At 37.1% G+C, this 14,021-nt stretch overlaps 1 protein-coding gene across 1 annotated transcript in view; it reads right to left on the bottom strand.

The window, feature by feature from the left end:
• Positions 1-363: 363 nt before the first annotated feature.
• Positions 364-14,021, bottom strand: part of NEK5 (NIMA related kinase 5) — a 62,276-nt gene continuing 48,618 nt past the window's right edge. Inside the window, exons 21-22 of the mRNA XM_029936822.1 lie at positions 10,436-10,541; positions 364-3,814 (exon numbers count right to left, since the gene is read on the bottom strand). Coding sequence (XP_029792682.1) covers positions 3,547-3,814; positions 10,436-10,541 — 374 coding nt within the window. The 3' untranslated portion in view covers positions 364-3,546. The remainder of the gene's footprint in view (positions 3,815-10,435; positions 10,542-14,021) is intronic.

Consider the following 14,021-nt stretch of genomic DNA (forward strand, 5'->3'; position numbering starts at 1 on the left):
AAAAAATAATTAGAAAAAAAAGAGGGGAGGAAGACTGGTGGACATTGGAGCTGGAAGGAACCCTACAAATCCTCTATGGTCCAGTTTTCTTACTTTCACCTTTACAGACAAGAACAATTTAAAGACCGAAAGACTCCTGCAGTATCACAAAGCTGTTTAAAGACAAAGTCAGGATTATAACCTGGGACTTCTGACTCCAGCCCAGTTCATTTTCTTACCTTACAGTCTTTTGTGGTAACATCCATACCACTGCCCCCTCAGCCTAACCATCTACCTACAGGAAATCATGGGGTTAACGATAAAGAAATTGAAAGGGACTAAGCAGAAGAAAAGGACGCAGTAAAGGAAGAAAGGATTCTGAAATCCCATAAAGCATTTTTTAATCTTGTTTGTTCAAAATTATTTTTTTCATTTGTCACAAGCATCACTGGAAACAGTTTGCATATATGTTCATCATCCCTGTTCCTAATGTGATATGACCTGTCTTTTAAAAATTTTTTTGGAATGACTGATAACCATGGAAAGTATCAAAGCAGTATGTCTGCTACTGTCTGTCTGAAGAACTCCTGAGTGACTGACTATAAATTTCTATAAAACATTGTTTTTGAGTGGTCCAAACACACTATATTTTGAAACAAACGCCATGGGGATTTACATTTTTCTTTCAATTGTGCATAATAAAATACATGTTCTTTGTATAGTCATCTACTTGTATCTAAATAGGACTTTGATTCAGTAGATACAAAATGTTTGTATCTAAGTATGATAGGACGTGGTTTTCATTATCTTGGATATTTTCCTCATATGGTGCATTTGTCCCCTTGCAGTCTCTCAGTTCGGAAGTATTGGTTATCTACTACTAGTGCTGCCAAGATCCGCATGCCAAGATTTTTTTTAAAAAACAAGAAAGAATTTAAAGGTAAAGCAAAGTTGTCTTGCCTCTGGTACCCAAGAAGAATAGGTTGTCATGTTTAATAGACTTTTTTTCTTTTAATGAATATTTCAGGCCTACAAAACACTGTATAACTTCATACATGATAATAATTTTGGAGTTTTTGTTTACAAAGTCCTCTTATAGACCAAATTCTGAGAGAGTAGCCAGCGTAATTATCAATGCTTTCAGAATATTTGTGTTTAACTGTGTGAATGTACCCTAGAATCCAGGACTATAATATGAATAGCTTGTCTGTGCTAAATCTCTCAATGGGTACAACAAAAAAATTAACCACAACAAGCAGTTCGGCAAATTACTAGAATCAAATTATGCCCCTGTAATTTTCCCTACCTCTCCCACTGATTCTCAGCTAATTCTTTTTCCTCTGTCCCCACCCTAAATCTGAGGTTAGCCTTGGCTCCAAAGAAGCATCAGTTCTGATATTTGAGTGCTACATGCTCATTTGGACTATACATGTTACAAGATACTTAAAAGGGAAGTTAAGAGTCGGTACACATTTAAAGAATGATCAGTTTGATAGGTAGGATACATAGTTACCAAGATGCATAATTTTTAATAAAATTTATTCTAAAAACACATCCAGGTGTGATCAGTGGTTTCAACTTAACAAATGTAGTAAAGCCTAAACCCAGAATAAAGTGATCAGTTGGGTCTCAAGAACATGATTTAGGTAATAGTGTACGTAAGGTAGTGAGGTGAACTAGGGGCTGACACAGGTAGAAAAACCTTGAAGATATGTACACTTATCACAATGAAAACTTTGTACTTTATAGCAAAGAATTTAAAATCGTAGAATGTACAAGGCTTGGTGGCTATTACCTAAAGGAGACTTTAGCCAAACATCTTGTCACTGGAGCAAACTTGATAAGCTTATTCTTAAACTTTGACTTTGGACATTCATTCTTTTTTTTCTCTGCATATAACTGACTGGTCTTTGGATCCTTGGGATTTTCAGGAACCAAGTTTCATTCTCCATGCATTCAAACAGTATCTAGAATGAGGATTAAATGAAGCACACTAACAGATTTATTATGCCTTAACCACATAATGTTCTGAAAGTAAAACATGTATACACTCACCACTAAAAGAGTCATAGAATTAATGATGCTTTAATCTCTCAGGGTCATGTGTTACCAGGGTTGAAATTAACACAGAGGTCAGAAATTTTTGAATATGCTCATACTGAGCAGCCTCCCTTGAAGAATGGATTGAAACCCTATACACCAACTTGAAAAAACAGTACCTCAAAGATCACTAGGAAAATACAGGATGCATCCCACAGTTAGGGGAATCTTGATACTTTCCTCACATTTAATAAAATGATATCAAACATAAACACTAAGCAGACCTTAGAAATAATCTGGCCAACCCCTCTCCACCTTGTTTTACTGGCTGAGCAATATATTAATGTGTAATTTTAGTTTTATTTTTATAACAAAGCATGTATTTCTGGCAGAATTCTACCACTTAGAAATGTAACCACTCTGTCCTTTGTAGAAGCAACACAGTAAATCAACAAATATCTATTAAACTCCAGGCACATGTTCAGCACTGGGATTGTTAGAATGTGGCACTCTGCTAAGCACCATATATAAAAACACCAGCATAAGACACAAGGACCAGGTCTCTGGTCCTGGCCTTCAAGAAGTTTATAATCTATACATTTGAAGCCATTAGAAATTAATTCAATAAAACATAATAAAATGAATATTTGGTTCATAATTAACATGATGGGCTTTGATCCTCTCTGCTCAATTACCCTACTCCCTGAAGTGTCAGCATCAGCTTCAAAAAAGTATGTTCAGCATAACTTCAGAAATCCCAAAATCACAGGTTTCTATAATGGCAGATTCATTACTCTAAATGCATCAGTTTGCACATTGTATTAGTTTTCTACCACTGTCTTAACAAGCTATCAAATTTAGTTAAAACAACACAAGTTTATTATCATACAGTTCTGTAGGTCATAAGTCTAAAGTGGACTTCATGAAGCCAAATCAAGAAGGACTGTGTTCTCTCTGTGGGATTCTGGGGAAAGTCCACTGCCTGGCCTTTCCCAGCTTCTAGAAGCTGCCTGTATTCCTGGGCATATGGCTCATTCCTCTGTCTTCAAAGCCAGCGGCTCCAGGTGCATCCTGCTCACCCTGACGTCTCTCTGGTTCTCCCTTCTGCCTCCCTCTCACACTGTTAAACATCCCTGTGATTACACTGCCCCCCCACCCCGTAATCAAAAAAACCCTCCCCTGTTTGCAGGTCAGCTGAGTAGCAGCCTTAATTCCACCTGCAACCTTAATTCCTCTTTGCCTTGTAACAACAGAGTCATGTGGCTGGGTGTGCCGCAGGGCTGGCGGGAAGGGAGGCTCCTTACTCTGCCTGTCACATCTGGTGTCCGAAAGATCTCTTGCTAGAAATTTTAAAGCAAAAACATTAAGTTCTACACTCAAATTACTCAGTCTTATTGTCTAAATTGGGAAAAAAATTAATCCCCCCTGGGATGACTGGACTCTTACACAATTAATATTAATGACTTGTGCCCGGACAGATACTACCGCTAACAGATACTAACTCATTACTTAAGAAAAGTACAATAATCACACTCGTATCTTCTGATGGGCTGTTGATGTTTCTTGGTCTTCATCAGTGATGCATACTTTATCATTAGGTTGAGTAGAAACAGTCTCTAAACCTTCATTTAATTCTGCATGTTTCTGTCTGCTTATCTTCTCTCCTCCTAACTTTTCAGCACCCGTAGAGAAGCCAGGAGTCTCTTCTCTGTTGTCTTCATCTTTAGAAGTAGCAAGTTTTTCTAGGGATTCTATTACTTCATTTCTCAACTCATCTTCAGATTCTTCAAAATTTCTGAAATAAGTTAAAAATCAAATTTATGATATCAAAATAATGAAAAATACATATGAAAAGTAGTTTCCTTTCTCATTTCCCATCCCTGCTTGAGCAATTTAATAGATGCATTTCCCCCCAGGTAATGGATTATTTGGAGTATTTATCATAGCAGTCTCATTTTCCTAAGAACCAAGGTTCGCATAATCAGTATTCTATTTAATTGGACTTGTGTTTGACAACTTTAATTATACTTATTAAAACCCATCTACTCTTATGTTTAAAAGATGAGGATGAGAAGAGAAAAAAGAATAAAAGAATAAAAAACAGCTGCCATAGAGTGAGCCCTTATTCCACCCCAGTGACTGCCCTCGAGCCCCTAACGCACAACTGTGTTTCACCTAATACTGACAACATTTTGAGGCAGACATAGTCACCATCGATTCATAAAGAAGCTGGGCTCAGAGAGACTACTAAAACTTGCCCTAGGTCTCACAGATCCTAATTAGTAGGACTAGGAATTGAAATTATATCTGAGACCTCAACACTGATATTCTTAGAAGAGAAGAAGGCAGAGACCAAGAAAACCATGTTAACAATCCCAAACATCGACGTGGCAAGTAAAGAGGCTGAGGAGGATCCGGTAAGAGCCGAGAGTGTTCATCATGGAAGCCAAGGAGGCAGAGAGTCTCCAGATAGGGAGCGGCCAAATAAGATGAAGACAGAAATGACAGTTGGATCTGGCAATTTCAAGGTGATAGATGACCTTTGCAAGAACATTTTCAGCATGCTGCGTGGCAGGAGTGATTATACAGTGGATCAAGAAAGCAGTAGGAGGTAAGCAAGTGACGACAAGGAGCTTAAACTCCTTGAGGAGTTAATGTAAGATTCTCTCTCTCTCTCAAATAAAATAAAATCAAAATTAAATAAATTAATTAAATTAATAAAATAAATGAAAAAAATAAAATAAAGTGACAGATCACAGATAGGAACAAGGTCTCTGAGAAAGGCTGGGACTCAGAGTACCCATGCCAGACAGAATGTACTTTCAGCAGGAAGGGAGACAGTTTTTTGTCCGAGAAGGAAGTTAGGAAGACAGCAGGCAATGAGGACTCCTGTGGACAGAGAGAAGTCATGGAACTAGACAATCAAGACCATTCCACTTCCAAACCACATGCGGTCTCTGTGAAGTAGGAGGCATGGTCACCTGACCAGAGTCAGGTGGATGGGGGGTGGAGCATGCAGGGCAGAGGGTTTGTAAGGAAGCAAACCAGGCGGATTGCCAGATATCACTGCAACCAGAGATCATAAGTTCGGGGTGGACCAGGAATTCTAGCTCCCATTTGCTAAGCTATCACTACTGAGATACGTGCTTACATGAGGTCACCCTGTGTCTTCACTCTCCTGCAGTCTGAAGTATGATGTGCCCAGGTGTGAGTTCATTTTCATTGTTTCTTCTTGGGTATTGTTTTACTTGTCAGGTATTACAATTATGGCTTTCAATGACTGTAGAAAGTTCGCAGCTGGAACTGCTTTGAATATTGCTTTTCTCTAATTCTCTTCTGGAACTTGCTTTAGAGATATGTTGGACCTACATGACTCCTAACTTCTCTTTCACATTTTCTATCATTTTTTGCTTCAGCTCCATCTTGTATTTCTTAATTCCTTCATTAATTGTACCTATTCTGTTTTTAAACTGTCCTTGAATTTTAATTTCTGTTAGTATATATTTTTTTACTTCTAGAAGTTCTATTTGCTGTATTATCAAATCCTCCTACTTCTTTCTGATAGATCTGCTTTTTCCTTGTATTTTCATGCCTTACTTTAATTAATTTTAATTATACAATATTAATTATGTAAGTACTAAATATTCATAGGATAATTATATTATCTGAAGTTCTTTATGGTCTAATTCAGCTACTTATTGTGGATTCTGTTTTTAGTTGTGAACTCATCTTCAGCAGTGCCTGAGTGAGAACGTGTGAAGTAGCCTGGATTGAGGTGGTATCCCCTCAGGTTATATTTATTTCTTGTAGAGATCCCGGAGTATTATGATCCGCTACTGTCAATTTTAAGGTTGATTTCTCAGTACATGTTTCCAGACAATCCAAGTACTATAAATTCAAACTCTAAATCCAAGTGAAGGCAAATCCAAGCTTATAAACTTCTCGGGAATAACTTTTCTCCCAGAGATTTGGCCAAGGCTGACTGACAAGCCATGTTACTGAGGGTTTTTTCTAGATCCTTGCACGGAAGTGTAGCTCTTTAAGGGCTCCAGCGAGAGGGACGGAGGGAACCCACTGAAGAGAACAAAACGTGTTAGATACACAGGAGGAGCCCAGAGACAGAAAGGGAAGAAAGAAAAATTTAAAAACAAAACATGAAACTTTTAAAACGAAATGAGTCTGTAAACTAAAATTCCAAAACACATGAGTAAATCTAACAGTAAGAAAGATAGGCAAGAAATGTTATCTAAAGTTGGAGTAGGAATTAAATCCAGATTTATTACTTTTATGGAGGATTTTTATAATGCTCTTAAAAGTAAGTATGCTCAAAAAGATAAAACACAGCATCCATTTTTAAATGTTTTTAAATTAGGGGAAATAATTATGCAATAATGAAACAATAATATATAAATATGTAAACAAATAATTATAAATCTTAGACAGGAGATATATAAACATTTAAGTTAAAAACTTAATAGATGATGGGACACCTGGGTGGCTCAGTTGATTAAGCATCCAACTCTTGGTTTCAGCTCAGGTCATGATCTCATGGTTCACAAGTTTGAGCCCTGCACTGGGCTCTGTACCTACAGTACGGAGCCTACTTAGGATTCTCTCTCTCCCTCTCTCTCTGCCCCTCCCCGCTCATGCTCCTCCCCCCCACCTCTCTCTCTCTCTCTCTATCTCTCTCAAAATAAATAAACAAAAAAAAGCTTAATAGATGATACCCAGATAGGTTTGAAAATAGTATTCAAAAATTCACTCAGAATGGAACAAAGAAATGAATAAAAAATATGAAAGTACAATTAGATGTTACTGGAGACAGACTGAGAAGCATATCTGTTTGCAGGACTAAAATGGAGGGAATAAGAAAAACATTTGGAAAAGTAATAAGTAAAAATGTTCCAGAACTAAAGACAGTCATAGTTCCTCACAAGAAAGTGAGCCAAGCAGGATAAAAGAGAAATCCAGACCCTGACATACAACAGTCAAACATAAGAACACAAAGATAAAAAGAAAATTTCTTCTTTCTTCATTTTTTCAAGTACGTGTATAACAGTCATAAAATTAATACTGTGCTGAATAGCAAAGTGAGTCCCAATAAACTTTCCCTAAAACTTTTATCACTAAAACTCAGATGATGGTCTCTGTCCAAAATGCAAATAAATTGGAAATTCTGATTTTAGAAAGTGATTTTAAAATCTGGGATTTAAAAATCCCAGAAGCTTCAGGGCTGCCTGGGTGGCTCAGTTAAGTGCCCAACTTTGGCTCAGGTCATGATCTCACAGCTCGTGAGTTTGAGCCCCGCATCGGGCTCAGTGTTGACAGCTCAGAGCCTAGAGCTTGCCTCAGATTCTGTCTCTCCCTCTCTCACAGCCCCTCCCCCTCTCATGCTCTGTCTCTCTCTGTTTCTCAAAAATAAATAAATGTTAAAAAATGTAAAATATAAAGAAGCTTCAAACCTAAATCATACCATAATAAGAAACTCAGACAGAAATATTGGCAACATATTGGCCAATATCTATTGGTTATATATATATATATATATCTCAAAGAACTGGTACCAAGGCTATGTAAATAATGCCTGTAACCCAGAGAATATAAAGACACCACCACACATACCCATTAGACTGGCTACATTTTTATTTTATTTTATTTTATTTTTTATTATTTTTTTAAGTTTATTTATTTGAGAGAGAGACAGAGACAGCATGAGTGAGGGAGGGTAGAGATAGGGAGAGAGAGAATCCCAAGCAGGCTCCACATTGCCGATGCAGAGCCAGAAACCACAAAACCACAAGATCATGACCTGAGCCGAAACCAAGAGTCAGATGCTTAACTGACTAGGCCACCCAGGAGCCCCACGATCGGTTAAATTTTAAAAAACTGATCATACCAAGTGTTGGTAAAGGTATAGAGCAACCAGAAATCTTACACACTGTTCAACACGGGGATGTAAAATGGCTTTGTTGCAAAGCTGACCACCAGTTTGGAAAATAGTTTGGCAGTTTTTTTGAGAAGTTAAATATTCACCTACCATACAACTCAGTCATTCTACTCCCAGTATTACTCATGAGAAATGAAGTTTGTGTCCACACAAAGACGAGTACAAAAATATTCATAGCAGCTTAATTTATAACAGTCCCAAACTAGAAACAATCAAACATCAATTGTTAGGTGAATGTATTACTAAATTGTGGTATTTCTATATGATGGAATAGCACCTCGCAATAAACAGGAGTGGCTAACTGATACCCAAGCCAGTGTGGATGAATCTCAAAATCATTCTCAAACAGTCGGGTTTTCAAGGAGCTTAAGGGTGTTGCCCCTCAGAATCTAAGCAAAAAGCTCAAGACAGAGAAACGCTTATGTAAAACTGATTTGTGGATCTGGCTTTTGTCTAATGAAGTGAATCCCAGTAATATTTGCAGAAACCTACAAGATTTTTGAAAGAAATATATGCAGAAACGTAGCCAGGTTGATCCGAAGGGGACACAGACAATCCTAATTGAAACGAGGTGGCCGGACTCCAAAATTCTCCTGGCAGGAAGCAGGCTAAGAAAATTCTCTCCTCCCTTCCTTCCTGCCCTCCTTTACTTGCTAGACAGGCTGATTCTAATGTTCATATGGGAAAAAAAAACCCACAAGCAAAACTAGATATAAAAGTACTGAAAAAAGGAAAGTTTTTAAGGGGACTAGCCCTCCAAAATAATAATTCATATTATAAACAATGTGTTTATAATATAATCATTAGACTAGCGATAATAAGATTTGGATGGAAGCACATACAAAAATGTACCATGTCATAGAAGTGGCATTTCAAATTGGTAGCAAAACTAAAGATTTTCAATAAATAGTGTTGGAGTAAGGAGTTATTTGGAAAAAAGTAAAGTTGGAGCCGCAGTTTGCAGTGTAATATGAGTGAAATGCAAGAGGATTAAAATATTTAGGTAAATAGAAAATTAAACCATAAAATTACTTTAAAAATCCTGGTATCATTTCTTATGAAATAATTGATAAACCTAATTAGATAAAAATAAGAAACTTCTACATGGCATGAGCCACTATAAATAAAAGCAAAACGCAAACAAACCTGGGGAAAATATTCTAGAGTCATATAGATAAAACATTAATCTCCTTAAAATACAAACCAATACAATGTTAATGGCCTAATTTTTTAAATGGCTAAGGCTATGAATAATTGTCCCCAGTGAGGAAATAAAGATGGTTCTTAAGCATTTGGAAAGAAACCTTACTCAGAAAAGAAATGCTAATTAAACATAACCTGAAATGTCATTTTTTAACCTATCAGTTGTGCAATGGTCTGTAGGTTTGGCAACACACTAAACAAGAAAATGTGCAAGGTCACAGGCACTTTCATACTCTGTCAATGGAAGCGTTCATAGGTGTTAACCTCTGTGAAGGGCAATTTGACAATATCCAGTTACAAATGTACAGACAAATAGTATGTACATTACAATATATATTCAAGCTGCAGTGTTAAGTGATAAAAGGAAGTTGCAGGAGAGCATGTACACTATGAAACTTTCTATACAACAGAAAAAGAATACACACATACACAAGACCTCCATATTGGCTTACAGTTTAATGGAATTCCTCAGGAGAAGTGTGCACAAGAGGCATATTTAATGGGTTGATTCGAAAGAGGAATTGTGTGGTTGAGGGAAAGAGATAGCAGGAATACTATGACAAAGTTTAACCTCTGAATTTGGAGCCATGTGAATATATTACCTACTTAAAAAGTACATTATAACATTTTTAAAATTCAAAAGACTCCAAGTTTTAGAACGAATAAGAGAGTTCAGTAAGGTTACAAAATACAACATCAATAGTGTTCTATGCACTAGCAGTAGCCAAGCTGAAACACAGTAAAAGAAAAATGAACCCCTTAACAATGATGACAGCAACAACAAAAAAACAGAGGGGGTACCTATATATCGTGAATAAAACTACAAAAATGCTGAAGGATATTTTAAGGAAAGACATAAAGAGATGCAGAACTATACTATATTCATGGATAATCAGATTTATGATCATAAATATGTCAAACCCTATAAATTAATCAACAAATGTTATGTCATTCACATCAAAACCTCAAAAAAGCTTTTCATGACACTTTACAAGAAAAATGCAAAGATGTGTGTGTTAAGTACAGAGCAACAATAGCTAAGACAACTTTGAAGAAAAAGATATGGAGACTGGAGATAGAATATCACTCCTGCAGAGATAGGAAACAATGCCATTGGAAAAGAACAGAGAGCCTGGACACAAACCCTCATGTGTAGTAAAACTTGGTCACCTTAGCTAGTCTCTGACACTATTGTTCAAGTCTCAACAACAGCATTTTCACTTTCTACCAGCATTTCACTCGGGCACCTGGATAGGACCTACTTACGTATCATCATCTTCCGATCTTGGTTGTTCCTCATCTGATTCAATGCCAGAGGCCATTTCCACATTTCCCTCATTGTCTCTAGGAAGCCATTGTTTCAGTGTTCCCACTGTTAAAGAAATAAGAGAGATTAAAGCATCCCAGTGTATATACCTGATGAGGGGTATACCCAAATCCTGTACTGAACATCAACCATAAAGGTCAAACCTTTCACTCATTTCCATTAAATCAGAGAATATGACAGGAATGACAACTGACATCCCAACCATCACACATTGTATGAAGGTGGTAGGCAACACAAGACAAGAAAAAGTGAGAGGAATCAAGATCTGAGGTGAAGAGACGGGGGCGTCTGAGTGGCTCAGTTGGTTAAGCGGACTCCAGCTCTTGATTTCAGCTCAGGTCATGATCCCATGGTTGTGGGGTCAAGCCCCCTGACAGCTCAGAGACTGCTTGGGATTCTCTCTCTCCCTCTCTCTCTGACCCTCTTCCCCTCCTCTCTCAAAATAAATAAATTAAAAGAAGAGAGAGATGAAAAGACAAAGCACTCCCACTTTGGGGACAGATGCTTTGATTGTATAGAAAATTTAAGAAAATCTTCTGTTGTAAAAACATAAGATTTGCCAACCTTATTGGGCCACGCTATTCTTCACTGTCTCTGTAAACTGAGTGTACACCATAGGCTTAATCATTAATGTCTGCAGAGGAAACTCAAAGCACTCACCCACAGTTTTGGTGGTGGGGGTGGGGATGTGGATTTATTGTCGTTATTTAAAATGTGTTCTTTTTCTCTTGGGAAAAAGACCAGACTGAAGATAGTACATTATTTCCTTTCTTTATAGAAGGCATCTCTCAACAACTCTAAGATTCCACTGATTGTAAGACACATTATTATTTTACACACCAATAGCAAAGAAAATGTTCCTGATAAAATGACAAAATGTTTCCTTAGCCCTTGGAATTTGTATTTTATAAACTATTATAAAACTTTTAGTCCTTTCTAAGCATACATTTTTAATCATATATCAGTCTTGTATATTCACAAAAAGGAAAATATAAACAGATTGAATAACATAATTAGAATTCCTCGCATTCAGAATATTACTCCTCTGAATTATTTTTTTATATTATCAATCAAAATTTTTGGATCCTGGGGAAGGAGAAGGGGGAAAAGAGGTGGAGGTGATGGAGGAGGGCACTTGTGGCCAAGAGCACTGGATGTTGTATGGAAACCAATTTGACAATAAACTATTTAAAAAAATTTTTTTGGATCCTGATTCAGAGATACCATAATAAAATGATTTATGAGACATATAAGATATTCTGAATGGCTCTTTCATTAATGTCTGTGTTTTTTAAATTATGATAAGAAGTACATAACATAAATTTACCCTCTTCAGTTGTAAGTGTACCGTATTGTTAATTATATGCATGCTGCCGTATAAGAGATTTCTAGAACTTTCTCATCTTGCATGGCTGAAATTCTCAATAAGTCCCATTCTCCCTCCCCTGGAAAGCACCATTCCACTTTGTTTCTAAGAGTTTGACTTCTCTAAATACCTCATACAAGTGGGCTCATTCAGTGTTTGTCTTTTTGTGACTGGCTTATTTCACTTAGCATAATGTCCTCAAGTTTCACCCATGTGGTAGCATATGACACAGTTTCTTTCTTTCTTTTTTATGGCTGAATACTGTCCTGTGATATGAGTAGACCCCATTCTCCTTATCCGTTCATCCACTGATGGACACTGTAGGTTGCTGAATGAACATGGATGTGCAAAAATCTCTCTCCATTTCTTTTGGACATATACCCAGAAGTGGAATTGTTGCATTATATGGAAGATCTATTTAAAATTTTTTTAGGATCCTCCATATGCTTTCTATTATGGCTGCACTATTTTACAATCACATCAAAGTGCATAAGGTTCTGATTATTTCGCGTCCTCATCAATATTTATTTTCTGGTTTTGTTTGTTTGATTTGGTTTTTTGCTAGCAGCCATCTTAATAGATGTGAAGTGATATCTCTGTGTGGTTTTTATTTGAATTTCCTTGATGATGAGTGATGTTGAGCATCTTTTCATATACTTATCATTGATGTCAAGGTTTTTCTTTTCCTACATAACCTCAACTTGGTGCAATCAAGAGCAATGTTGACAGAGTTTCATACAATCTAAAAAATTAAGAGTTTACAAAAAAATTTAAAATGCTGGCTTCCTAAGCTGGCTTTAAAGCTATGTAGAGCTAGCCTCCTTCTGACTTCTACTTTGGGAATTTTATTACACGTCTACATTAGTTAGCTTTTCCCGAAGAAACCACCATGTAACTTAGTGGTTTAAAACAATAACCATTTATTTAGGTCACTATTCTGCCATTAGGCAGTTTGGACCGGGCTTCGCTGGCTGGCTCTTCTGGTTGAGCCTAATCATGCATGTTCGGTCACTTGCCAGGCCAGCTGGAGGCCGCTGGCCTACTGTGGCCTCTCTTGGGTGGCTTGTCATTTTTTTCCACGTGGTCTCTTCATTTTCCAGCAGGCCAACTAGAAGGAGTTGAAAGATAGACAGGGTTCCAAAAAAAGACCAGCTGTTCCTTGAATACTCAGATTTGGCACATCGCCATTTTTATTCCATCCTACCTGCCTAAGAAATTACAAAGGCCAATTAAGATTTAGAGAAAGGGGAAAACAAGCCATTTAATGATGGAGACGCTGCAAAGTCACATTGAAAAGGGCATGGATACAGGGAAGAGGGAGGGACTATGCTCATTTGGGGAACCTACCGTGACCCACCGCTCCCACGTGTGCTCGCAACCTCCTGGTTCCTAGGGGTCTAAACAGTGTTTCACCTCAGTCTCTAGGAAAAGAGACCCTGCCCACTGCTAACAAGTGGGATTAGACACAGTAACTTTTCTCCAAAGGTGAAACTAAAAACAAAGTGTGGTTTGTTTTTTTTTTTGGTAAACTACTGATGTACATACCTACAAGTAGAAGTTTCACTGCAGTGTAATTAAATATTTACCTACTTTTAATCAATATGCTTCATCCCAAATCACAGCTTATATTGTTTCCTAAAGTGCATTAACGAAATTAATGAACTGATTGGTACATCTCATCTATGAGGTTGTCTGGCTGATTAATGGCAGTCTGAATATTCCACTTGGTATGGGATTCCTAGTTTTTGGTTTCCTGTTTTAGGAAGACAATTTTAGCAGGCTTTTATTTTTTGCTTAACAAGAGATAAGAAAGAATGAATATAGCTAACTATAGAAATGTAAATCAGCTGTTATCAGGATGTGTGACTATGATGTTACCAAGGCAACTATATGGCCTGAAAATTTATACAAGAAACATGGAGGTTACCTTCCCACCAAGGACCCCCTTGGAGTGGTTAAACTAGAACCCAAATTACTGGCCTGAATTAATTATGCACATGTAAACAAAAGTACTTGTCCTCATCTAAAGAGTGTAGCTTCTTTTAGTAAGACTCACCTTTTATTAGTAAGGATGTTATAGAAGTCTTGCTATCTTAAACTTAAAATGAGGATAAATTAAACATGTAGTTGATAAAGTTTCATTTTTTAATGGAATACAA

The sequence above is a fragment of the Suricata suricatta genome, chromosome 4 (genome assembly GCF_006229205.1).
Source record: "Suricata suricatta isolate VVHF042 chromosome 4, meerkat_22Aug2017_6uvM2_HiC, whole genome shotgun sequence".
NCBI classification, from domain to species: domain Eukaryota; kingdom Metazoa; phylum Chordata; class Mammalia; order Carnivora; family Herpestidae; genus Suricata; species Suricata suricatta.